The sequence below is a fragment of the Phaenicophaeus curvirostris genome, chromosome 28 (genome assembly GCF_032191515.1).
Source record: "Phaenicophaeus curvirostris isolate KB17595 chromosome 28, BPBGC_Pcur_1.0, whole genome shotgun sequence".
NCBI classification, from domain to species: domain Eukaryota; kingdom Metazoa; phylum Chordata; class Aves; order Cuculiformes; family Cuculidae; genus Phaenicophaeus; species Phaenicophaeus curvirostris.
The window spans coordinates 5,702,101-5,726,152 of NC_091419.1; the positions used below are offsets into that span (position 1 = coordinate 5,702,101).

A 24,052-nucleotide genomic window follows, 5' to 3' on the forward strand; every position below is an offset into this window, starting at 1 on the left:
GTGTGACTCTTCCTTTCCATGGGTGGGAATGACCAGAGTAATCGAAGACCTTTGTGTGTGTATTTCAGACTGTGCAGTGAATGTCCATAAGAACTGCAGGAGTTTACTGGCTGAATGCAGCAGCAGCCGACCCAAGGTCAGTGTTAAAATCTGTTATTCTTCAATAACTGTGTTTGCCATAGTGAGTTTAATTTAGTGCCAGTGTTTAATTTACCTCAGTACAGAATCTTGCCTTACATCTTCAAGGCATCAAATAGTTATTAACATGTCATATAATAATTAAAGTGAAATGTTTTATTGCTGTACTGGAAATTCCTTACCACTGCTTGTGTCTGTCGGGACCATGATGAACCGTATCAGAGTTCCTGAACCCATCACTTTTTGGGGAACATAATTTGAATTACATGGTCCCTCGGTGTTTTATCCTGCTGCGTTTTAATAGGTTGTGACATCTCCAAGCTGATGGAAAAGTGCGAGGGCTGGAGGGGAGTTTGGTTGGAACAGTTGCGTATTATTTATAAGTGGAGCAATGCAGCCTAAGTGATTTCATTTTTGAACTGTAATGACCTCTATATCTTGCCAAGCTGTTAATTTTTCATCTGAGTCACCCCGGTGCTCTGAGTTCACAGGTTGGTTTCGGGTAGCTGTCTACCTGTTGGGTTTTTTTTATCCTGGTATTGGTTTTGAAAATAATTTCCTCCTCCTTATAACTAATTACACTTGAGGGAGTTTTAGTTTATTTTAACCTGCGAGTGTTGATGATATCAGAGACTGATAGCAGATTAGGGAGTGCCACCAGGGGGAAAAGAGAGCAGAGCAGCTCAAGCCTGGGTAATTGGAGGTGAGAGGAAGAGCTTTCAGCCATTGGTGATTTAGAACGTAACTTTTCTGAGGGCAGAAATGTTCTTATGGGGGTTTTGATATATAAACTTCTCAAGGCATTGTGCTTTTTCCTTTTAAACCTAAACATTCACTTGCTCAGATGTTTTCATTTCCACTCTGTACCATCTCCCAAACTTTCTTGGTGGAATCAGCCCTTACAAACTCCTCCCGAAGAGAGCAGAGAGGGAGCGGCAACACAAAATAATACGGGGAAGGAAGTCAGAAATGAGATCCTCAAAGTGAAGTGAGGCTCCCAAAGAGCTATTTGTTGCCGACTGTATTACTTATTTAATTTCTTTGCATCTTAGATTGTCTCTCAATGAATAGTAATATGCTCATAATGTAAGAACAAGAAAGTTGTACAGATTACCAGAGGTGCAGTTTTAAAAGGGAAGTCTGAATTTTGGTTGAAACTGGCTGGTTAGCTTAGTTCACGTTGCTGTAAGCTAAATGGCAATGAAGTGTAGGTGAAAACTGTATACGTAAAGGGATTGCTTTCATTTAATGAATTATTTATGATTATAGTTTTAATTCAGCTGTAAGTTCATTTTTTGTTCTATTTCAGTCTGGTTTGTTCTTAATGGGATTTTTGTGCTGAATGTTCAGGTCTGTCTGCCATTCTGGAATGTAAAAACATCAAAACTGTTCCTGTGTCAAATCTTTTGTACTTCTGGTATACAGCTTCACTGACAGTTAGTGCTATGCGATGGGAAAAGGTAATTCATTTTGGACTCAAAGTATGGTCTGTATGTGTAAGTTTATTGTCTTTTTCCCTATAGCAGAAGGATTTGCAGCACAGACCTTCTGGATCTCCACAGAGTTCGCCCCAGTGCATTTCCCCAGGTTTGTACTAAAGAATGATTTCTGTGCTCAAGGCTTATCTGTTTGATTGTATTTTTTCTTTAATATGTTTTAAAGGCCATACACAGTGTGTTATTGAAGGATAGAAAAGGTCTCTTTTAATAAGACGGCTGCATTTTTTTCTATTGGGAATGGCTTGGAGGCTCTGAGCAATCTCCTGTGTGTTTTTATCTCTCTATCTTTTTATTTTTCTTGATACCTTCTTGCTGCGTAACCTCAAAATATCTTGGTGAAAAGGGATCAATAAGCCAGTTTTTCATTGATTGTCTATTCTCTGGCCTCTGAAAAGACTAGAACTGTGAACTTTGTTTTACATCAGATTTTCATAATTGTCTATTTAAAACTTGCCTGCAGCTGGTGGTTGCTAGAAATCTCTAAGAGAAGCTAGTGCTAATGGTCTGAACATAAATCTCTGTTGAAACAAAGTGGGAAAAGGGACCTGGGAGGAAAAAAAAAAGAAGAAGAAATCGCAGCATAGGCTTTGAAGTAGTTTTTTGCTACTGGAACAGACCATCATGGCCACAGATATATAATTTAAATGGCATTTTAATTTGTAGATGTTACAGGGTTTGCATTAACAGAACAGGCTCTGTGGCTCTTGAGTGACTGCCCTTAACTAGAGCAGAATTCTTTTCTGCCTTGCAGCTGGTCCATTTGGTTGCTTTGATGGCTTTAAGAATCACAGTTGACATTGGTGTCCATGTGTTCCTGCGTGTGTTTCATGTGTTTCTGTTTAGGATCATTTGACTTGCATTGCAAGGCATCCTTGATGAAGCGATTCTTACCACCAGGCAGCACAAAGGGAATAATTGTTCTAAGAAGATAAGTGGCTGCTTGCCTCACCACGAATGGGTTTGTGCATTTAGGGAAAAGTGCAGAGCCTAAAATAGGAACCAGTAAGGGATAATGGATATGGGGAAAGCTGGCTGTAGGGCTTGTCGTTGAAACAGCTCTGTGGTACACAGTCTGGTCTGGTGTGATAGGTTAGCAGCGATCGATACGAGCTCGCAGCAGTGTGCAGACAGTGCTAATTGAACTCAGAAAATGGCTTTTTGTTGGTGCAGACTTTGCTAGGCAGCAAGTATTTATTTTCCATAGTCAAAAGCATAAGCTGGAGGTTAAGGGGGCAGCGAACAGCATGGGCAGTGTATGTCTTTACCCACAGAACAGCACTGCAGACTGCAATGCCCAGCAAAAAAAGCCAAAGATATTGTATTGATATAAAAGAGAAATACATTTTATTAAGGTACAAACTGTGGTTGTGTCCTCTATCCCTCTGCCTGTGTTTTGCCTCTGGAGATGTTTAGATTTGGCCTTCCATGGTGACACAGAACTCTTTGTTCTTGGCTTGTGGAGCACAGAAAGAGAACTTGTTGGCTGATGATTTCAGTGCTTCCCCAAATGAAATGGGAGGACGTTTATTATTAAGCCTTCGTTGAAGAAATCTGCCTTCGAAATCTTGCTAGTATCAGTCTCCTGTTTTGGCACAGTGGGCTTGGAGCTCATCACTTGGAGATGATGGAAGAGGACTCAGTTTACCCAGTTTGTAGGCTGGGAATGCACTGTGATTTGCACTGTGAGTCAAATGATTTGAAACCCCAAACAGGTATTGGGAAAGGTGTTTCCAGCAGGAAAAGATACAGTGATATAATTACTATTAAATGTCATTAATGAAACCTTCCCTGCAGCCCCAGTAGGATTCTAAACTGTTTCAAGGAAGATGAAATGAGTCACAAGCAGATGTAGAGTATGGGATATCAAGAAATGTGGAAAAACCTGTTTTATGAGGAGAAGAAGATGAATACCTCCATTTAGCTGTGTTTGAGACAGGCAGTCTCCTGGAGGGAGAGGTGATAGTTTGTGGAGGCACACAGAGGAGTGCAGACTGACAAAGGGGAACTTCTGGGGATGGGTAGGCACTAGTGTTTTTACAAGAGAAGCTGTAAACTGGCGATGCATAAAGCATGGCCAGGAACCGGAGTCCCTCTTGAACTGCTACAACAGCACAGTCCTCAAGCAGCTTCCCAGCTCAGTACTGGAAGAGGAGGTTGGTCTGGGTGCAAGGCAAAGCTTCCTTGCAGTGGCAGAGTCCTGGGTTCAGGATCCACAAGATCTCCTCTTCCACTCCCGTGTCCTTAAAAGCACTTTGAAAAAAGGGCACTGCAGACCTTGTCAGGGCTGACTTTTAAAGATTGCCTGGCTGATTTTTCATCTTCAACTCCCTTACAGTTCCTTTTTTAAAAGGATGTATTTTGTCTCTTGTTCCTTATCATTCGTTACAGACATTAGTGCTAAATAATTGTATCCATTTTTTAGAAGTCTATTACAGGTTTCCATGTATTGTGTAATAGTGATTAAAGTTTTAAATATCTTTCCAGTTCACAGGCTTCCTAGATTTAAAAAGCACTAAAAGCTGCAGTATTCAAATTAAATTTAGCTCTGGTAGCTATTAGGTTCCGTGTGTGTGTGTGCAGCTATAAATCGCTGTGTAGCAATAAGCATTGCAAAGAACTTGTGGGCTTTGTGTGATCTCAGATTTTTCTTGTTTGCCTTGAAATGTTCCGTGTTGTACGGGAGGGTGTGAATAATTGTGTGTAGGTTCGGGTGTTTTACTAAAGGAGAAGATACTTGCAATTTCCACACTAAATGGGCACAGTAGGGACCAATTTCCTGCACTTCAGACCTGCTGATTTAGCCAATACAGTAAGTTAAGTGGCAGCTTTACATTTCTAGAAGGATCACAGGTAGTATAAAAACACTGCATCTCAGGGGCCACGTTACTGTGCCCGGTCTGAGGGCAGCCAGCAGCGAGCATGGGGAATACAAATTCAAAAAGCAGCGGCAGAGGCAATGCGATCCCAGCTCATCCCGAGCTGTCTTTTTGTGGTTCCTTTTCAAGAAAATGGAATGAGAATGTTTTTTTGGACAACGAGCTCCTGACATCCAGGATCCTGTCTGTTCTCCGTCCGCATTCGGAGAGAGGTTTGAGAGCAGGCGATCTGCAGTGTACGCCTCACTTTCTGAGCACCAATTCAATTTTTGCCTCTCTAGCCGCTTCTCTGAAGGAGCAGCCCCGAAGTCTTCTCCTGGGACCGGATGGCACCCCAGTACTGTCACGGAATCTCGGTATGACTATCAGCCAAAGAGGGAATTCTCAGTCTTCATTGAATACTGCAGGAGCCGTTAATAAATTTGGGTAAGTAAACAACATCTCCTCTCATTCACCAGCTTCTGCTGCTCTCCCTCATGTGAAAAGCAAAATGATTACAGAACTAAAGCAAGAACTCGTATTAGCTTTCAAGCTCAGAAGGGATTTATTGAGCTTTTAATGCTGAGATTAATTTCCCTGAACAGTGAGCTAACTTCTATTGTGTTTAAATCACTTTGTATTTAGACACTCTGTGCTATGTCGTGGAAGATATCATATGAAATAGGGCAATGTTGGAGTATCTCTGTTTAGATATGGTTTTCCTGGGTATATTTGTCTTCAGACTTGTTGAATTTCAGTAATCTCTTCTGGGTTCAGTTATTCTAGTTCTGACTGGTGTGTGAGACAGCAGTGTTTTAAATTGCAGGATACCTTGATTAAAATAGTAGACAAATTCAATGCTATCTGCTATTTTAGGTAGCTGTTTACTACTTACGTGCCACAGTTATGCTCCCTTCTCAGTGAAGGTACTCTGAACTGGCTGGGGCTTGTCACCAGGTGAAGCCTTTTTAAAATGTCGTACCAGAACTCTCATACTTGCTTGTGCTGCTCTGATTAAAGCTGTAGTAGTTCAGTGACTAAATTGATTTGACTGTTTAAAGTTTGGGTGCAATGGTAGCTTTTATATATTTATTTCAAGTTAACTGCACTGTAGCTTAGGAAAAACGCTTGTTGAAATAGTTGGATTTCTTTTTTTTTCTCCACCCCAGCAACTTAAAATAAAATGTTAATGTTCTGGTTTGATCCTTTGGTCTAATTTCTTTGGCCATTTAGACTAATTGCAGGAGACATGGATGAAGGGGATTCAGGCTTTATAAAATTTAAGCAGACTTCAGATGATGTTGTCTCGCTTGCACCTTCAACAGCAGACTCCATTTTTCTGGAAGGTATGGAATTTCTGTGCATTTCAGAGTGTTTATGTAACTGCTTACTCAGTCTTAAAGCAGCACTGAGGTGGTTTTGCTCTTGTTGTTAATGATGGCATTGAGGAGGTATGGTGGGAAACGATTTAATAATGATTGAAATTGTGTATGTTTTTGGTCTAGATGCATATTCTGTGTCCCTCCGAAATGAAACAGAAACAGATGCTCATGAGTTTGAGGCAGAGTCTTGGAGTGTTGCAGTGGAAGAATCTTATGCAAAAAGGCAAAGGAAAGATGTTAGAAAAAGGCAAGATGTCATTTATGGTAAGAGCCTTTGTTATTTTTGTAATTCTTAAAGTTTTTCTATTTCGTAGTGCTACTGTTTCAAGACAAAGCAGAAATTATTTTTATTGGCTCCCACTTTGAGTTGTGCTTGAAAACTACAACTGAGTGAAGATTTTCAGGTCTGTTACCTGTCTTAATGTGCACAAGTCCTCCTGTTGATGATTTTAAGCACCCCATAGTTTTCAATATGCCTGTGTCAGCAGAGCCCAGCTTGCTGTTGGGGAGTAGCTCAGCTGCAACTGGGAGGCGTCAATAAATAAGTAGGATCAGCCACTGTTCTGGGTTGCAAGATCAACAGGGCAAATTTAGGATCTCCACATCAGTTCTGGGAAGAAGAAGGTGGTGCAAAAGATGGTGGCTGTTGGGCTTTGCTCTTTCATAGCTCACTAATCACTACACAGCATGTCAGTGACTTGAGGCTTTTTATTTCCCCTTGCCCAGAGCTGATGCAGACTGAAATGCACCATGTGAGGACACTGAAAATAATGCTGAAGGTGTACTCCAAAGCCATGAGAGAGGAACTGCAGTTCCCAAATGCAGTCATCAACAAGCTCTTTCCTTGTGTGGATGAGCTGCTGGAGATGCACGGGCAGTTCCTGCTCCAGTTGAAGGAGCGACGAAGGGAATCCTTGGAAGAAGGCAGTGACCGAAATTATATAATCCAGAACATTGGAGACCTCTTGGTAAAACAGGTGTGAAGTGAATTCTTTGACACTGTTAAATCTCTAAAAAATCTAAGTGCAAGGTTAAAGCCATGTTATGTAAAGGTTACTTTAATGCTGAGTTTGAGATTATCTTCCCACTATAATGTTTGAGCATGGCTCCCAGGAACACATCTGGTCCCAAGTTCTATGGGATGTAGGTATGTGTGTAATGATCCATGTCTTTCATCCTTATACTTTCCATTAGTTTTCAGGTGAAAATGGGGAGAGAATGAAAGAAAAATACGGCGTGTTCTGCTGTGGGCACAATGAAGCTGTTAGTCATTATAAAGACCTGCTCCAAAGCAACAAGAAGTTCCAAAACTTAATAAAGGTAAACAACAACCAGAAATCTCTCATTCTGTGCAAAACGTACGTGACTGCTCTAGGTTTGATTTTTACGCTTAAAGATCTCTTAAATTTGAATGAGCAGGGTTAGAGGCATATTCTTGTTTGATGGGCTGTTAGCATATTGTATTTCAGATCTTTTAAGCTGTTTGAAGACAGATTTGAGGTGGGCTCTTGAGAGCCCATGGGGCTGGGGAAAAGGGTATTTGTTCTGTTCATGGCTATGCCCATCACCACCCTGCTGCATCACCACCTGTGTAAGTTGGCTTGAAAATAAATTAAATACATGAGAAATTCTGTCGATGAGCTATTATAGTAAAAGCAGGTGCTCTTACTCTGGTTTTGCCTACTATGTCATGTTTCCAAACCCCAAAGGTTGGCTCTGGGGTGGTTTGTTTGTCCGCTGTGCACTGCGAGATGCAGTTAATAGGAAGGGCTGGGGAGACCTGTAACCTGAATCTTGGATGGCATTGCACAGCCCTAGGTATTCTCATTTTCCAGCTATCAATAAGTGATACTGTGGGAACTTTCCAACGTGGCTCTGTATTTGCAGCTCTTCTTAACTGTGTGTCTTCAGAACTGAGAACCCTTTACTTTCAAGGAACTAAATAAGTGACCAGAGTCTTAAAACGTAGCCTCAGTCCTCATAAAGAAAAACCTTGGGACTGCGTTCTGCTGCCAGGGCTGCTCTGTGCCTGCAGCCAAACCAACCCATGGGAAGCTGATGCTTTACAGTCTTCTCTTTCTAAACAGAGCTGTGTTTCTGTGGATCAGCCCCCTGGTGAACACAGTGCTAGAACACACCTAGTTTGTTCGTTACTGACACAATTTAGCTGTTAGGTGGTTGGATCTGGTTTTAAAACTACAGTACTTTTCTACATATTTAGGGTCAGATCCTGTTATAAAAGCCAATTGGCTAGCAGATAGGCCATCAGAGCATTTAGGTTTGGAACTTTCTGTGCTTGGATCCCAATTTAGTTCACAGGAGTTGAAAATAATAGCTGAAATGTTTTTCTAGTAATAAAATCAATTTTTTGTTGTTATCAGTTTTGCTTTAGTAGATGCAGTTCACTTGGTGGTGCTATGCCTAAGCATACAACAGCATTCTGAGACAGAAAACGTGAGAGGCGAGGGTGTGAGAAGACCAGTGTATGCAATGGGCATGATGGGTCTGTTTTGTTCTCTAGAAAATCAGCAACTGCTCCATCGTGAGGAGGCTGGGTGTCCAGGAGTGCATCCTTCTGGTGACACAGCGCATCACCAAGTATCCAGTCTTGGTGGAGCGCATCATTCAGAACACAGAAGGTAGGTTGGTTAAGCTTTCCTAGAAGCCTCACAGTTTTCTCCTGATCTTTGTTCTCCTATGTTTTGTGTGTTTGTTCCTCAAGTAAGGGAGGTGGGCTGGCACTGCCTTATACCAGCTTTCTCACTTCTTTGTTAGCTGAAGATGCTGTTGCAGATGCAGATCCAGATCAGTTTTGCCTCATCAGGAGGTCATGAGCAGCATTCAGTTTCAAGTCTACAACCGCAAAGCCGTAGTAGTTAAGCCTGTCAGTTTACTAAAGGTTTAGAGCTTTAGGATATTTTATTGTATTTTCAAATTTAAACTCTTGGGAAAAACCATTAGATGTTCAGTATGGAACCTTCTCGTTAAAGTGTGTTTGGGTGGCTGACATCTTGCATTCCAGAGTTGACATTGTGACTGACTCACTGTTTTTTCTCTTAGGTGGAACTAAAGATTACGAAGAGCTGACCCAGGCCCTTAGTTTGATTAAGGACACAATCACATATGTAGATGCCATGGTAAATGAGTGTGAGAAGGGGCAGCGCCTTAAGGAGATTATGCATAAAATGGAGCTAAAGTCATCTGGGAAATTCAAGAATGGGCTTTTCTTCCGGAAGGATGACATGGGGCAGAGGCGGCTTCTACTGGATGGGATGCTGTACTGGAAAGCTGCATCGGGGCGGCTCAAAGGTGAGGGACCGCGAAGGGGACAAGGAGAACTAGGAAACCAGATAATTTATTTTTTTTAGTAACTGTTTATTACTGATCGATTGAGTATGAAATAAGATGACAATAACCTACTTGGTTAATAGGATATTGGAGGAAATAGCACTTGTTCTATTCTTGGCTCGTCCAATAAGCATCTCTGTAATGGTGCATGATAAGTTCCTTATGCTGGTTGCTTATTATCTGCCTGCTCTGCTTTCCAATTCAAGAGGGAGGGCTTTAGATGACAAAGCTTTGAGTCATCCTGACTGAGTCTCCTGTGGAAAGGCATTATCTTGTGCGAGCTCTGGTTCACACTTTGAAAGATCGTGTCGTGTCAGCCCCATGACGCCTTCGTTCTGTATGATGTCTGTTCTGCTAGAAAATCAAACCCGTGTCCATCAGTGAATGTTCTAACAGCTTCCTTGCTCAGGTGTTCAAGGAAAAGCTTGAAAGGCACATGGAATGCAGCCAGGAGCAGGTGGCACTGTGAACGTCTGCAGTTCCAGAAGATTCTGCTGTTGAGGGGGGGCAGGTTCCCTCATGGGTTGATATGTAGGTTTCCTGTGTGGGTGTTCTCAAGCTTTAAATCAGCTCTTTTTTGTGTTGTGCTGGTTCTGCACGACCGCAGGCTGTCTGTTGGCAGCCCATGTAGAGAACCAATATGGCAGAGAGATGTCATTTCCCACAGGAGATTTGAGTTGAGTGGTTTTTTGAGTCTGCACCAGTCTTCCTGCTTTAAAAATCTTCTTTTTTTAATTTTTCCCCCTCTGTTGTCACTGCAGATATTCTGGCAGTCCTGTTAACTGATGTGCTGTTGCTCCTACAAGAAAAGGACCAAAAATATACGTTTGCATCAGTGGTAGGTATCCTTCTCCTTATTTAATTCATTCACTTGGAGTATTTGTGAAAGTGAGAGTTACTACAGAAGAAATGCACTCTGCAATGTTAGGTGCTTGTTACGGTAGGATCAGAGGGAGAATTAATAAACCGGCCAGCTCTTCTAGAATTTCTTTTTCTGGATCAGTTCTGGTACCTGTTGAATCCCTCCCACTCTGCTTCAGTGCAAAATCCTTTTTCCTGCCATCAGCTGGCTCTCATTGCCACATCTTATGGGGATTTCGGATGCCCTGAGTCATGTGGCTTTTTCCCTCTAGTAACATGCTCTACAGGTGTAAACTGATCATTTTTTTGCATCTTTGTATGTATACAGTTGACTTGAAATTTAGATATCGCTTCTCCATAGATAAATCAAGGAAGCGAGAGGATCTGCTCAATGATTCTGTTTTCCCAGTGACCTCTGTTTGTGGTTTGAGTTGCAAAACAGCTGCCTGGAGAAGCTGGGGAACCTGGTGCTCCTGATGTCTGTTCCACAGTCCTGGTTTCTTGTCCTCACTCTGAATTATGCTGAGAAGGTTCAGCAGTTGCAACGAGCTGTTCTCTTCTGTGGAGGACCTTTCTAGGCTATCTGTATTGGGCCTATGCTGTGTGAAGCACAGAGAGATTCTTAGTAATGAATATATCTCCTGTAAATGTGTTTTCATTGCAAAGTCTGGCGGCTAATCCAGTTAATCCCTAGTTATACGATAATAATATCCATCACCTTGTTATTCACAAGGCCTGATGGTACATGGTGACACCTCTGTGTTATGTTAGTATTTCTTCTGTAGCTACCATGCCAACTTAGAACTTCCTTTCCCTTCCTTTTATCTTCTTCTTTTACCTCACACGTGTCGTGGAAGTGGAGGACAGGGAGCTCGGGCACACAGATCCTGAAGAATGTGTATGATGTAGTGCAGTACGTACTGTTTTGTTTTACAGGACTCTAAACCACCAGTTATCTCATTGCAAAAGCTGATCGTAAGAGAGGTCGCTAATGAGGAGAAGGCAATGTTCTTAATTAGCGCTTCCTTAAAAGGACCAGAAATGTATGAAATTCACACAAGCTCAAAAGAGGAGAGGAATTCCTGGATGGCACACATCCGCAGAGCTGTAGAAAGGTAAATGATGAGTGATTTGCTCATCTGTCCTCTTTACAGGACTCACTAGTGTGTATGTATTGCACAAATCCATTTGACTGTCCCTGGAGTTTCTTTGTAAGACTGAACCGTGCAATTCTGATGGTTTGCTGGGTAGAAGCCACTCATAAAGATGCAATAAAAACCAGCCAAAGACTTTATTCTGCCTTTTTAAAAAATAAAGAAATAGTTCAGTTCACTGGTGTCACATGCAGTGGGGCTTTGGATGGGGGAGGAGGATGGACCCAGAGGATAAACCACGTCCTAGGCAAACGCTTCAGGTTGAGCCTTGAGATGGTTTTAAGTTATCTAATGTGTAAATCAAACATGTATCTGTCTCTCCCTGTCTGCAGTTGTCCTGATCAAGAAGGAGGAACTTTTAATGAACCTGAAGCAGAAAGGAGGCTGGCTGAAGCAAGAGCTGCTAAGTTAAAAGATTTTCAAGGTAATGACTTCGTTATATATTCCACGAACTGCTTTGCAGCATCATGTGTGATTTATGACTGTCGTCTTCGTCTATCACATGATGTGAGCAAGTTTCTCCTTCAAAAGTCTTTCAAGGTATTGCAGGATTCTATAGAAATAGTTAAGTTTAAGTCTAGCTAAGTCTCATGTGCTCCATGAGTTTTCCTTGAAATGTTAATTATATCTTATCTCGGCATTTGATGCTCTGATGATGAAACGAATAATAATCTCCCAAATTGCACACTGTACTGGCAATGATTAGAAGGCCAAACTGAGCTTATCTCTTCCTTTAGAGCGTTTGAACATGAAAGATGATCTGATTCTGCAAAGCCTAACTGAGAAGCAACAGATTTATCTAGAAATGTCTGAAATGAACGGGTTTGAAGACCATTCCCAAGGATCCCGATCTCGGCTGCTTCTTCGTGGGGATATCTCAGAAAACCTGCAGGGAGAGGCTCTTCTGAAGTCTGCAGTGACAGAAGGTAAATGCAACGTGGTGGTGTGTATGCATTCTCTTAGATGCAGGGGTGGAGATAAGTACAAAGGATCTAAGTACAGATCTTGAAAATCGTCCTGTAATAACATAATACTTTTATGTAACACCATTAGAGTTCCTTATTCTCAGAACCAACCTGTGAGTCGGGTCAAACGCCCCTGTATTTTTAGGCAGAGGAGCTTCTCCACAGCTTGGATTTTTTTTTTATTTAAAAGAATCAACCAGCAGAATCTTAGTATGAATCTGTAACTGACTGCGGTAGTAATGCACTGGTTCTGAAATAAATATTTATATGAGGGTTATATATTAAAATAGCTTGCCTAAAGATAGTGTATTCGGAAAGAAAACAAGCACAAACATTAAAAATAAAAAAAGAAAAACCCACTACTCAAGCTTTGCTTATCTGCAATGAAGGAAGAGGTCACCTTTATATGTGTAGTACGAAGAACCTGACATAAAGAGCCAGTCATGAAGGAAGAGTCATCTGCACTGCAGGAAATCTCTCAAGCTGCTGCATCTTTTAATGCACTTGATGGTTGAAATCTCTTTTTTAACTTATTAGCATGATGCTTTTGTCTTGCTGCATAGACATGGTTGTTGACATGACCTGTTCTCCTCCTGTTCTCCTGTTTTCCTAGCGGAAAATCTCCAGAACCTTATCTTCACACACTTAGGCAACGGATCCTGTAAGCCTGAAGATGGTTCTGGGTCAGGGCTCCCCAGGAGAGCAGAGACCTTTGGAGGATACGACAGTAGCCCCGCCATTTCAAACAAAAGTAAGGAAGGGACTGTTTGGTGTTCTTCTGAGCTGCTTAGCTCTTTGTGTTTCTCTGTGCAGAGAACGAGCTATGAACAATGAGTTGAATGAGGGTCTGATACAAGGAAGCTTCACCAGGCTCCAAGAGGAGGATAAGAGCAAATTGCTGTTATTAGCATGTTGTATCTTTTGCATGATACCAACACTAGAGAGCAGAGTAGGGCTCTCAGCTGGTGTTTTGCGAAGGGCGTTACCTTAACCCATCCTTCCTAATTACCACAATTCCGCAGGGAATTTTAGTTTTGTTGAGAAGGAGAAAAATCTTGACCTAAAAAACTAGGAAATTTGAATTCGGCTCTCTGCTCTTGAATCTTAAATGTGTTTTTCCATCCCCCTTTTGTATCTGCACTGCTGCTGAAGGGTTGCTCAATCCTCTAGAGAACATAAATGGTCCTTTTGGCACATTTATGGATTAATTAATGAAATAAGTGGAAATACTCTATACTATTTTTGCTTCATGCATTTATTGAAAAATGAAACGGTCTTTATTTTCTTTGTAGTTAAGCTCTAGAGTTCTTTCTGTTGTTTCCCAAAGGCTCTGTTTTGCTGTAGGTACTTTATACAGGATGGTTTCCATCTCCCCCTGCCTCCTTCCACGCTTACAGTGGTGTTACTTTGAATAGAATTTTTCTCCTAACAAGTATTCCATGTTTCAATTCTGGCAGCCGTAGACGATCATTTTTGTGCATACGTTGTGGTTGCTTGATTTAAAATAATGTAATGTAATTTGAACTGTTTCTCTTAACCCGCTCTCCTCAAGTTTTTCTACTTTTTTGAGCAGTCCTGCTCATCACCTCTGTCTGCTCTTCCACTGTGAATCAGTGTGGGTCAGTCGTGCAGTTGCATGTTGGTTCCAGCTTCAAATTTGCAGGGTTTTGTTGCCTGCGGTGTTATGTGGTGAGTTTTCACTGGCCCTGTGCTGGTGTGAGCTGCTCGTCCTCTGCTCTTCTTTCAGGTGGGAGTCTTAGGAAGAACAGTGGTGGTGACCAGAGACAGTGGGACTGGAGGGGCCCCGCTGTCAGTTCAGACGTGCAGCTCCACGATCTCCCTTCTGATGCAGAAGAAGGATCTCAAACCGTATGTTAGGCTTACGCATGATTTAAATATGTTTCCTCATGCTCCTCTTCATATTAGTGGTGCAGAACAGATCTCGCAGAGTTCAAAGCTGTAATAGCTGGTAGGGCTAGACTGCAACAATCAAATTGCTAGACTCTATTAAGGGTGTTTTGTGGGGTGAGTTGATGACTTAGCACTTGAGAGGCATGATAATTTGGTTTGACGTTTGTTCATTTGATGCTGTGCCATTAACACTAGCTTTAATCATCACACATCTGCTTCAGCCTGGCCTCCGATTTAAGTGGTTTTGATGTGTGTACTTCAGTGTATGGGAGCAATCTCCGCTCCAGTGGCAGGCAGAAAGGGACGGCTCTCTGTGGGGAGGATAAGGGTTAGGGTTTGGAGTTCCCCGCAGCAAGTCGTCCTATACCCGTGGTAAATACTGTTCCCTAACAAGATGAACCCATCCAACTTGTTCTGGCAACGCTATCGGTGCTCAACGCGTCTCAAGCACGGGTGTGGTTTTTGTTTCTTTTACAGGCGCAGAGCGATGTAACGAGGCTGGATGACAGCAGCGGTTCTCAGCCCACCATCGAGTCTCAGGTGTGTTACTTCTCCTGCTAGGAAATCTAGTGGCAAACAGCCATATCATCATCGTAATGTGCAAAAACCAACCAAAACTCACCAAAAATCTCAGTGTTTTTAATGTCTGTAGAACCACAAGCACATTAGCCGCCTGTACTTGTGATTCTTAACACATTATGAATACAGAGATAAAAGTCCTGTCAGAAAGCAAAGGTGGGTTCGGGGTACGTAGACGTGTTTCGAAGAGCTGGCTCGCTGCTTTTTCTGAACGTTTGGAAGGGTTGCGTGTTCTCAGCTCACTGACAGAGATGCCCTCTCAATCTCCTGTGAACAAGTAGAGATTTGGTGCTGGCGCGTGGGTGGAGGTGACCATTAAATCGCTCCTGTGAAGAAACCTGATGATGATTGCTCCCCAGAATCCCAGTCAGATTTAGGGGGCACCGATTTACGATAGTTACCACTACGCTGAAGTGCATTGTGCCTGCATACTGCTGCACTGGCCGTTACCGTGTTACTTGTGTAGCCACTTGTGTTTGTAGAGACACCACTGATTGTGTTGAAAGTCTAATGCATCCAAACTGAGCTGTGTTCACGTGCCTAATGTCTCCTTTCTCGCTCTGCCTCCTCTCCTCTTCAGCTTGTCCAAAGGATACAGACGCTGTTACAATTGCTCTTCAGCCTTCAGGTAAGCCTCTAGTTACTGTCCAGGAGTTTTTTAGGCATTAAATATAATAACATTTATGCAAGAGTGGAGAAGAGCTACCTTGCAAATATCCCCTAAAGCTAGAGGGAAGCACAGAATTTAAGACCTGAGACTCAAAGAACCAAATGCTGTGGCTGGTATTTTGAAAGAAGAGTTAGATCTGTTGTTTCAGTAATTGTCTTCTTTTTCCTCCTCACTTAAATCCTGTTCTTTTCCTGCTTTGAACTCCCATCTCCTCTCCATGCTCATCTCTGAAAGTTATTGTTGATAGACATGTGTATGTGTATTGGTTGTTTTTACTGTAAAGGTGTAATCAGCAATATTTTGACTGATTGGGTTCAGACTAATAATTCTAGGTGCAAGAAATGTTAATTTTGACCTACGTAAGCATAACTTATTTGCTGAGCCATTTTCAATATCGTGTCAGCCAGGATGGGCTGTAGATGCTGAGTTAGGTCTGCCCTGGAAGACAAAAGTCTCTGATCTAATCCAGTAGGTGCTGTTGTCTTTTATTTAGCTCTGTGTATTTTTTGAACCCATGTGCCTTATGCTGAACTCCTGATTTCCCCTCCAGGCGGTGATATCTCAGCAGGACAGCTACATCGAGGTGCAGCGAGCCACCATGGCAGACCGGGAGAAGCAATACCGGTTGCAGTCTACGCGAGGCAACCTGCTGCTGGAGCAGGAGAAACAGCGGAACTTTGAAAAGCAAAGAGAAGAACTCATGAATGTACAGAAACTTCAGAGCCAGCTAAAGCTGGAGCAGCAGCGCCTGGAACGGGAAAGGAGTCGGCAGCAGAGGGAATTTGAAAGCACAGAAGCTCGGCTGCAGGAGCGTGAAGAGGAGACACGGCAGCTGAGAGAGAAGTTGAACCAGGAGAGGGAAGAACTGGAGAGGCAGCGAGAGGCCTACCAGCATGACCTGGAGAGACTGCGGGAAGCTCAGAGGGCAGTTGAGAAAGAGAGAGAGCGTCTGGATCAGCTACGGAAGCTGAAGAAGCAGAACACGGTGTCGGGCATGTTCTCCCCAGAAATGGGGCAGGTGAGGAACTCATTTTCTTGGAGTTTTAGTTCTGTTGACCTGCTTGCTTCTGAAGAAAGGCTCTCCTTGCAGCACTGACCCATGTTTGCTTTTTGCTGGTCTCCTTGAGCCATCACCTGAAACAGGTGGTGATGGCTGCTCTCAGATGGGAGCTTGGCAGTTCCCCAGTGTCTGTGGAATTCCACGCAGACACTGGGTAGTGTCTTGCATCCCTTTGCTAGGTGCAACGTCTAAGCAATCTGGAGCTCCTGAGGTTCTTTCCAGTGTTTGAAGACTTATAGCCTTGCTCTTCCCTCTGTTTGCCAGCACGCTGTAGGTTTTGTCTCACCTGTTGAATTTTCCACTAGAAAGTGCTTTATGTACTCAGGGCTGAGAGTGTTTTTTCCTCCATGTATGAGAGAGCCTAAAAACACCCATTTGACCTAGAATACCTTTTCCTCACGTAGAGCCAGCTGCTAAGTCATTCTGTGAGCTTCAACGGAGAAGGTGGGGAACCATCTCCACCCGTCTTGAAAACCTCTGTGAGAGTGAGCGTCGCTGGGCTGGATTACCTGGAGCGGCCAGACCTGGTTCGTAGGGACAGTACCACCCTGGAGAATCGGCCGGCTCTCGCGCTGAAGAATGAAGTGCCAATCCATCTCCTGAGTGCGACTAATCAGATCCAGAAGCCGGCTGCGGTCCAGCAGCAGATTCCTACAAAGCTGGCCACTTTCACGAAAGGAAGCAAAGAGAAAGGTGGGAAGAACAAAGCATCTCATAGGACAGACAGTGCAGGTAAGGATATTGAAATGCATTTCTGATCTCTGCCAGCCTTACAGGGAGGTAGAACATTGTTTAAAACCCTCACTGCCCATGTGGAACCCAGAATTCTGTATGCTAGAAATTGTTAGTGTGCTCACTGCAGTTCTTAGGCTCCCAAAAATTCTTACATTTGGAATCCTGGAGGGGTTTAAGGGACGGGTGGACGAGGTGCTGAGGGACATGGGTTAGTGTTTGATAGGAATGGTTGGACTCGATGATCCGGTGGGTCTCTTCCAACCTGGTGATTCTATGATTCTATGAATTACACGTGTATGGTGTTTAAACTGGAAATACAGCCCAAGGGGATTGTGTTGGAAATGAAATTCTGTAATCCAGCAGGGCAGAACAATGGTGACAGTTTGTACACCTGGGTGTAAAAATCTTGTTAAAGGAAAAAAATAGCAAGTATTTTTACTTGTTCTGTGTGAGTGAAGTGTTTTGAGGCCAGCTTAACCTTTCCTTGCTCTCTGTCCAAGGTTGTAGTGACACTGAATGCCGTGCCTTTCTTAGCACCAGTCAGTCATTACATACAGACTTCCAGGCCAGAACAGAGATTCTGTGTGTGTTGTAGAGTTGAAAGGAGCTAATTTTGTTAGAAATAGAAGCAAGTAAAAATACAGTCCCCCTGTCACGGTGTAATTTCTGCTGCTAACTGCCTGGTGCTAAAGCAGTGATCTTTGCCAATGACAGAGACAGTAAAAACCAGATTTTCCTCTATTTCCTAAAATAGCCTTACTGCCAGCTTAGAGAATGGCCTGTAATTTTAAGTTACAAAATGATCTTTTTAGCTTTGTCTAGGGTTCAGATTTGGCAAGTTCGCCCCTCCCTTGGGCCTACCCCACTACAGCAGCCTCGAGCCAAAGCTATCCAGGAGGGAGAGGGTGAAATTCTTGCACATTGTAGAAACATCTCTCTCTGTTGTGCCTAAAGTTCAGTACAATTACAAACTTGATTATGTTTTTGCACATAAATGAAGTCTAATATCATCTTACCCTGAATACTGAATGCTGGTAAATGGGCAAATAAAGCTCTAATACCGCATCTCCTGGGTTTATTTTTAATAGCTCTTACATCATGGTCTCTGCAGTGGAAATGTACTTAATGGTGTTTGTCTGTATTTATACGAAAGGTAAAAACCACAATACCCTGGTCTCTGCTCTCTCGTGAGCTCTAGTGGGATATGTGCTTATTATGCCCATGTGTAGATCCTAGAATAAAATGGAACAAGACTTTCTGTACCAGAGGCAAAAGAGCCGGTATTGAATTTGGGTTTTGTGACGTGTAAGGAATGTGCATTTGAGAGGAGCTCTCTGAATCCAGAGTATCCATTCCACGAATTGCTTTTATTGTGGAAATGAAGAAAGTGACAGGCTGAAATCCCAGAATCGGCGCGTGCTGCTGCTCAGCAGCTGCGAGACAGATGGGGAGCAGAGACAAACATTCAGCACAGTTCTGCCTGTTAAAAGTAGCGCGAAGAGAAGTTGCTAGTTGAATGCTGAGGACAAAGAGGTTTTAGCTCTGCTGTGCTTTGTAGTGCTAGGTTTTAAGTCCATGGTTGTCAGGGGTTGCTAGGAATTCAACTAGAAATTCTCAAGGAGGAGGAGAGAGAAAGTATTCGTGGTCTGAACAGCAGAAGAGAAAATATAAGTGACTTGCAACAGAACCAGCAGGTATAGCAGGTATATTCCTTGGATGCGCAAAGGTGTCAGTGCAGTGGGGCCCGTCGTGGAAGAGGGAAATTTGTGAAGCACTGCTGGCCTTGGGTACTGATGTGTAAAATGTTTCCTTTAGCATCTGTTGATCAGAAGCAGCTACTTCCCCCCAGGCTCATTGGGCGAGAGGAGGGTGTCCTGAGGGGCAGGCGATCGGCAAGTCCGGTCCTTCCAAGCGGCCAGACCACGGCGTTCCAGCCAGGTACGTCCGGAGCGCCTCCCATGTCCTTGGAAATGCACCAGACTGGCTGCACCCAGGCATTAATCCATTGTCTTCCATTCCTTACTATAGAATTGTATGGCCCTGCAGACGCTCAGCCGGAAGCACCTTCCTCTGCCTCAGCGAACCTCTTCAAGCCCAGTAATGTTCACATTCAGGCCCTGGTGACCTCTCAGCCCAGTCTGTTAAATGTGCAAGATGATACCAGCAAAGAAGATGTAATTTTCTTCTGATCATTTCCATTTAAAGATTTGTCTTCTGACATAACTGTTCCAAAAACTCGGCCTGGTGTGCAGCGTCGCAGATACCTGGCACTGATGTCTTTCCATCCCTGCCCTGCTACTACGAGCAAGGATACCTGGATTACTGTTCTGCTTTGTTGGCTTCTCTGCCAGCAGCTCAGAACGAGGGCACGGTAGTAACGATTCGCTTTAAAATTCTCCACGGCAAAGTATTGACACGTGGCATGGGTGTATAAATTCAGAGCATATTAAAATGCTGCCATTTACTATAACAGGCTCTTTTTGGAGAATGTACACTCTGTGGGCATCACCTTGTGAGTTGTTATAGTGGATGTTGAACCGCCCGGGTTTTTATGTAAAGAATTTTAGTAGTAGGCCCCAAAATGGCTGCAAATTTTTAACTCCACTTCCCCAGGTCGGTGTAACGGCTGATGCTAATGTTGTGCTGATCACTAGCTGACTAGCGAGCCAGTCTCCTCACAGCCAGGCATGACAGACATCGCGATAGCGTCTCTGTTTCTGTAGCAAGTTCTGTGGAACACGTGCTCCGTGGCCAGGTACAGCAGAAGAGAGAAGGAAAAGCTGCTTAGCGGAGTCTCCCTGGGTCAGGAGCTCCACCTGCTTGCGGATGAGAAGGATTGGACGTGTGAGAACACACACCGGTGATGAAGAATTGGACTGAACGCGTGTTTCCTGGGCCATCAGCTCGCACTGGGAAGCAGGTCTCCTCGGGGACACTGGGTGCCTCTCCCAAGCAAAACTCCTGAGTTGGTTCAGAATGAACTTAGAGGCTTGGCTGTTGCTCTTTGCTGAAGAGGTGTATACGAAGCGTTTGAATGCAGTAATTTATTGTCTTGTTTAATCCTAAGTTTTCTGCATCTTTTGTTTGTTTGTAGACTTGTTGGGACTTTGCTCCAAGTACCAGAAGATATCAAAGCTGCTGTTACTGCGGAGGCTCCTCTGCAGCTCTTTGTGGGGAATGAAGGGAATAAGAACTGTTTGAGTTTAGAATTAAAGAAAAAGAAATACTCTGAGCTAAACCTGTGTTGGTTCAGCTGCTTCCAGCTAAACCAGCTTTGATACCTCTTGTTAAATGGGTCAGTTCTTAATTGTGGAATGGTGATGGCATTACGTGTTCTGCTCAAAAGGCATTATTTCCTTGTACTAATTTGCACAGTCGTTTTGTTGTGTTCTGTCACTTCACTCTGTATCTCAGTTCTTGATTTCACACAGCGCCTCGGGATGTGGATCCCAATCCATGTGGAATGTGAAGTGATTGGATGTATTGTGCACAGGAGAGGTTGCTTAGGGGATGTTGCAGCAGGATTAAAGAAATCACCATCTCAGAGCTTAAAAACTTGGGTTAAAACCTTTCAGAACATGATTAGTAATAGGTTTTTTTCATGTATTTAACTCTGCTTTACGGTGATTTTGAGCACAGGTGGGTGCTTGCTGGTCAGTTCTCCATCTGGCTGCAAGGCAGTGGCATCACGTGGCACATTATCAGTCTCCTCACATCACTGGTCTTGTCTTGGTTTGGCTCCCTGTGACGTTAGAAATGACCTTTAAGGCTCTGGCTGCTCTTTGCTTGAAAGTTTTACAATTATTTCAGTAGTTTCAGTGCAAGAAATGTTATACATTTTCAGCAGCAAATACGGAGTTTATTTTCAGGTAGTGATAGTTTGGGTTGTCATCTTCAGAAAAGAAACTGAGAAATCCTGATTTACTCGTCAGCGTGAGAGGGATAAGATAAGCTACAAATATTGAACTGCTCTCGGGGAGCAAGCGCTTCTTGCTGCAACGCTGCTAGGGTTTCGGGGTCTCTTTCTTTGCCAAGTGATTCTGGTGGAGGCCTGAAGCAGTGGCAGCAGGTCCAGCAAGAGGAAACCTCAAACCATCTCGCTTGTTCCCAGGCTGGTGGCATCTCCACCCCCCAAGAAATTCTTGCTATGGAATTGAATGCACTTCACTGCGATACCAAGGGACCAAGCTTGGTAAATTGTTGGCATTGTGGAGTTACCCCAAGTTATCAGTGGCTGGATTTGCAGACTGGAGGATGAAGTGATTTTTGCCTTGTTGCGATGTGATGATGATGATGGTTAGAACATAGTTCTACCCTGTAGCAATTGTTTTTCATTCCTAAAAGCTAGGTTGGGATAGAGGCAGGTCAAAATTCTGTGCCTCCCAGGTGCCTTTTTGGTTTCTTTCTGCACTGGGGTGTGGAGGAGATCACAGCGCGAGCTTTGAGCTGCCTTCCTTTTGTGTTGTGTCGCAGCCTTGAAATGGTTGTCATGTTTGTCCTTTAATGTTGTGAGGTTGTGATGCAGAGGCTGCTCCTGTGAGTCTGATTTTCAGTTTTCGCTCTGGTATAAAGGCTGCTTCCTCTTTCCCTTCCCATCTGGACTACGGGCATTCCCTGTTTCAGCGTGAAGATCCCTCCATATCCCTAGCACCGAGCGCCTCTGCCTTGGCTGTTTTGTGAATGCTGTCCCAGTTCTAGCTGTGCTGTCTGTGGATTGTAGTTGTGGCGTGGCCCAGAAATTGAGATCGCCAATCATTTCTCAGCGTGAGGCAGAAGAATCGGTGTGTCTAGAGATGCTTGCTCATCCAGATACTGGCATTCCTGCAAAGGTACGAGTAATTCCCAATAATCTGCAGTTTTGTCTTTCTGAGTAGTAGTCAGGCAGTCCTGTGTACGTGGAGCTTGGTGTTTGCCATTTGCATTTACAGTGGAAGTTTTAAACTAGAAAGGGGTTAAAATACGTAGATTTTTGTTTCACTTCTGCTTTCAACCCTGCAGAAGAGGAGCTGCGGCTCCCTGGTGCTCTCAGCGCTGTCCCTGTGTGTTGTGCTCCTGCGCAAGGGAATCTGGAGCGTGTTGTTGTCTTCCCCAGCAGTTCCCACATTTACAAGAAGAAAAAAACTCTTGGGCACGTGCTCTCCTTGCCTGATCTTGTGAACGAGGTAAAGAAAAGCCTTTGCCCCTGCTCTCTCGCTCGAGGCCAGACCTAACACAACGTCTTTCTAACCACTGGTGGCTCTTTGTTGTTCACCCTCGGTGTGTTCTTGGTCACACGCCACCCGTGAGCTCCGGTTCGGTTCGTACCACTTGTGCCATGTTTATAAATCGGGTTTTATATTTTTGTACTGAGAGAAATGGGAGCACTTTAGAAAAGCTTATTTCAAATTCTCTTTCTGTTTGTACCTGGAAGGAAACTTCTCGTGGAAGCAGACCCCGTTGGCATAACCGCGCGCATCTCGCTCAGAGCTGTGAACTCTCGATGCTTTCAGTCTTAGGTCTGGTTTCTGGGCCCACCTTGCACTGTAAAGATTTAATAAATAATCATGGTCTGTGGTTAAATTGACCATTTTAGGGAAGCAGTTGGTTTTTGTTAGTGTGTAAACATTGTAAATAATTCCTTTACCGTGGATACTGCTGTGGCAGCATCTTTGTAGCCTTTATTTTATTTGTAAAGTTGCTGGTTAAATGTTAATATTCTGTTGAATCGTGCACTCTGGATGAATTGTAAACTTGATCTTAGCACACCAAATGATGATTTTTACAGTAATTGCAATGTTCTCCACTGAAGGATTTTAGAGCTGCAATAGGATCGAAACCAACTTCTAGCAATAAAGAAAAATTAAAAACTGATTTCTTTTCTGCATATACGTATAATTACTTACTATTTTCTATTTGAACTGAAGATCAAAGCGGTGGCCGCTTCTCACGTACTTCTCATTTTCTACCCTGGATAGACATCACGTGCCATATGGACAGAGCTTTGGCTTTCCAAAGGAGAGGACAGAGCACAGGAGGTGTTTTTTGGAGGACAGAGATGGCTGCGGACCTTGCCAGCGAGGTGAGCGCCCTCAGGAGAAATCAGCGGCTCTCGGAACGTCTGAGCTCGGTGTACAAGTGAGCGAGCAAACTTAATGAAGTTGCTCTGTTAGTGCGTAGGTGCTTTGTGCGGTGCCAGTCTAGGACGTGCCTGGCTTTGTCCCAGACAGCATCGCTTCCCTTTTTGGAGCAAGTGTAACGAAAATAGAAACTTTCTACCCTGTGCTGGTGCCAATTTGGCAGCCCAGCGCCATCCCATAGCCTCTGGCTGGTGCCACGGTGCTTCCCAGCTCCCGAGCCAGCACGTTGTGTCTCCTGGTGAAATCCTCACTCGTGGCATGCTGGCAAGCGAGCCTAAACCCAATAACCTCGCATAATTCCTGGAGATCAGGACAGATGCAAAACTGGAGGGCAGACGAGGAGAACTGGCCTTGGATTGATGCTCTCAAAGGGAGAGGTGGGATTTCTGTCCCAATTCTGTAGCCAGGATTGAGGAAAAACCCTCAGCCAGTTTGGGATGTGACAGTGCAAGGGGTGCAGGCGCTTGGCACAGCGAGGGGGGCTTTGTGCACATCAAAGTCTCTGGAGGACGCGGGTTTGTGTCTCTGAAATGCGTTTGGAGTCTGGGGTGCAGCAACAAACTGGAACTCTGCTGGAAAAACATGAGTTTTTCTACTTTTCCAATGTATGTAAATAATCACAGACTTCTAAGCACACCGCTGTTTATGAGTTGATCCTAGGGGGAATAACAGGCTCACGTGTTAGGGAGGGAAGCTGGAAAGCTTGTGCCTGTGTAGGTTTTTCCTTGTGCTTCCTTTAAGAGAAAATTCCTCTTCTGTGCTCTGTGCAGCTGCAGGGG

General features: G+C 43.7%; 1 protein-coding gene across 3 annotated transcripts in view; it reads left to right on the forward strand.

Annotated features, from left to right (window-relative positions):
• Positions 1–23,001, forward strand: part of ARHGEF18 (Rho/Rac guanine nucleotide exchange factor 18) — a 48,405-nt gene extending 25,404 nt beyond the window's left edge. For 2 of the 3 annotated variants that reach the window (XM_069878283.1, XM_069878280.1), the window contains 21 exons: positions 69–136; positions 1,662–1,725; positions 4,795–4,939; positions 5,726–5,838; positions 5,998–6,138; positions 6,601–6,851; positions 7,069–7,194; positions 8,396–8,513; positions 8,935–9,183; positions 9,984–10,060; positions 11,020–11,198; positions 11,570–11,661; positions 11,975–12,163; positions 12,816–12,953; positions 13,950–14,071; positions 14,591–14,653; positions 15,273–15,320; positions 15,913–16,380; positions 16,827–17,154; positions 18,973–19,095; positions 19,186–23,001. In XM_069878283.1, coding sequence (XP_069734384.1) covers positions 69–136; positions 1,662–1,725; positions 4,795–4,939; positions 5,726–5,838; positions 5,998–6,138; positions 6,601–6,851; positions 7,069–7,194; positions 8,396–8,513; positions 8,935–9,183; positions 9,984–10,060; positions 11,020–11,198; positions 11,570–11,661; positions 11,975–12,163; positions 12,816–12,953; positions 13,950–14,071; positions 14,591–14,653; positions 15,273–15,320; positions 15,913–16,380; positions 16,827–17,154; positions 18,973–19,095; positions 19,186–19,346 — 3,263 coding nt within the window. In that variant the 3' untranslated portion in view covers positions 19,347–23,001. The remainder of the gene's footprint in view (positions 1–68; positions 137–1,661; positions 1,726–4,794; positions 4,940–5,725; positions 5,839–5,997; positions 6,139–6,600; positions 6,852–7,068; positions 7,195–8,395; positions 8,514–8,934; positions 9,184–9,983; positions 10,061–11,019; positions 11,199–11,569; positions 11,662–11,974; positions 12,164–12,815; positions 12,954–13,949; positions 14,072–14,590; positions 14,654–15,272; positions 15,321–15,912; positions 16,381–16,826; positions 17,155–18,972; positions 19,096–19,185) is intronic. The other variant, XM_069878282.1, reaches the window with a different exon arrangement.
• Positions 23,002–24,052: the final 1,051 nt, after the last annotated feature.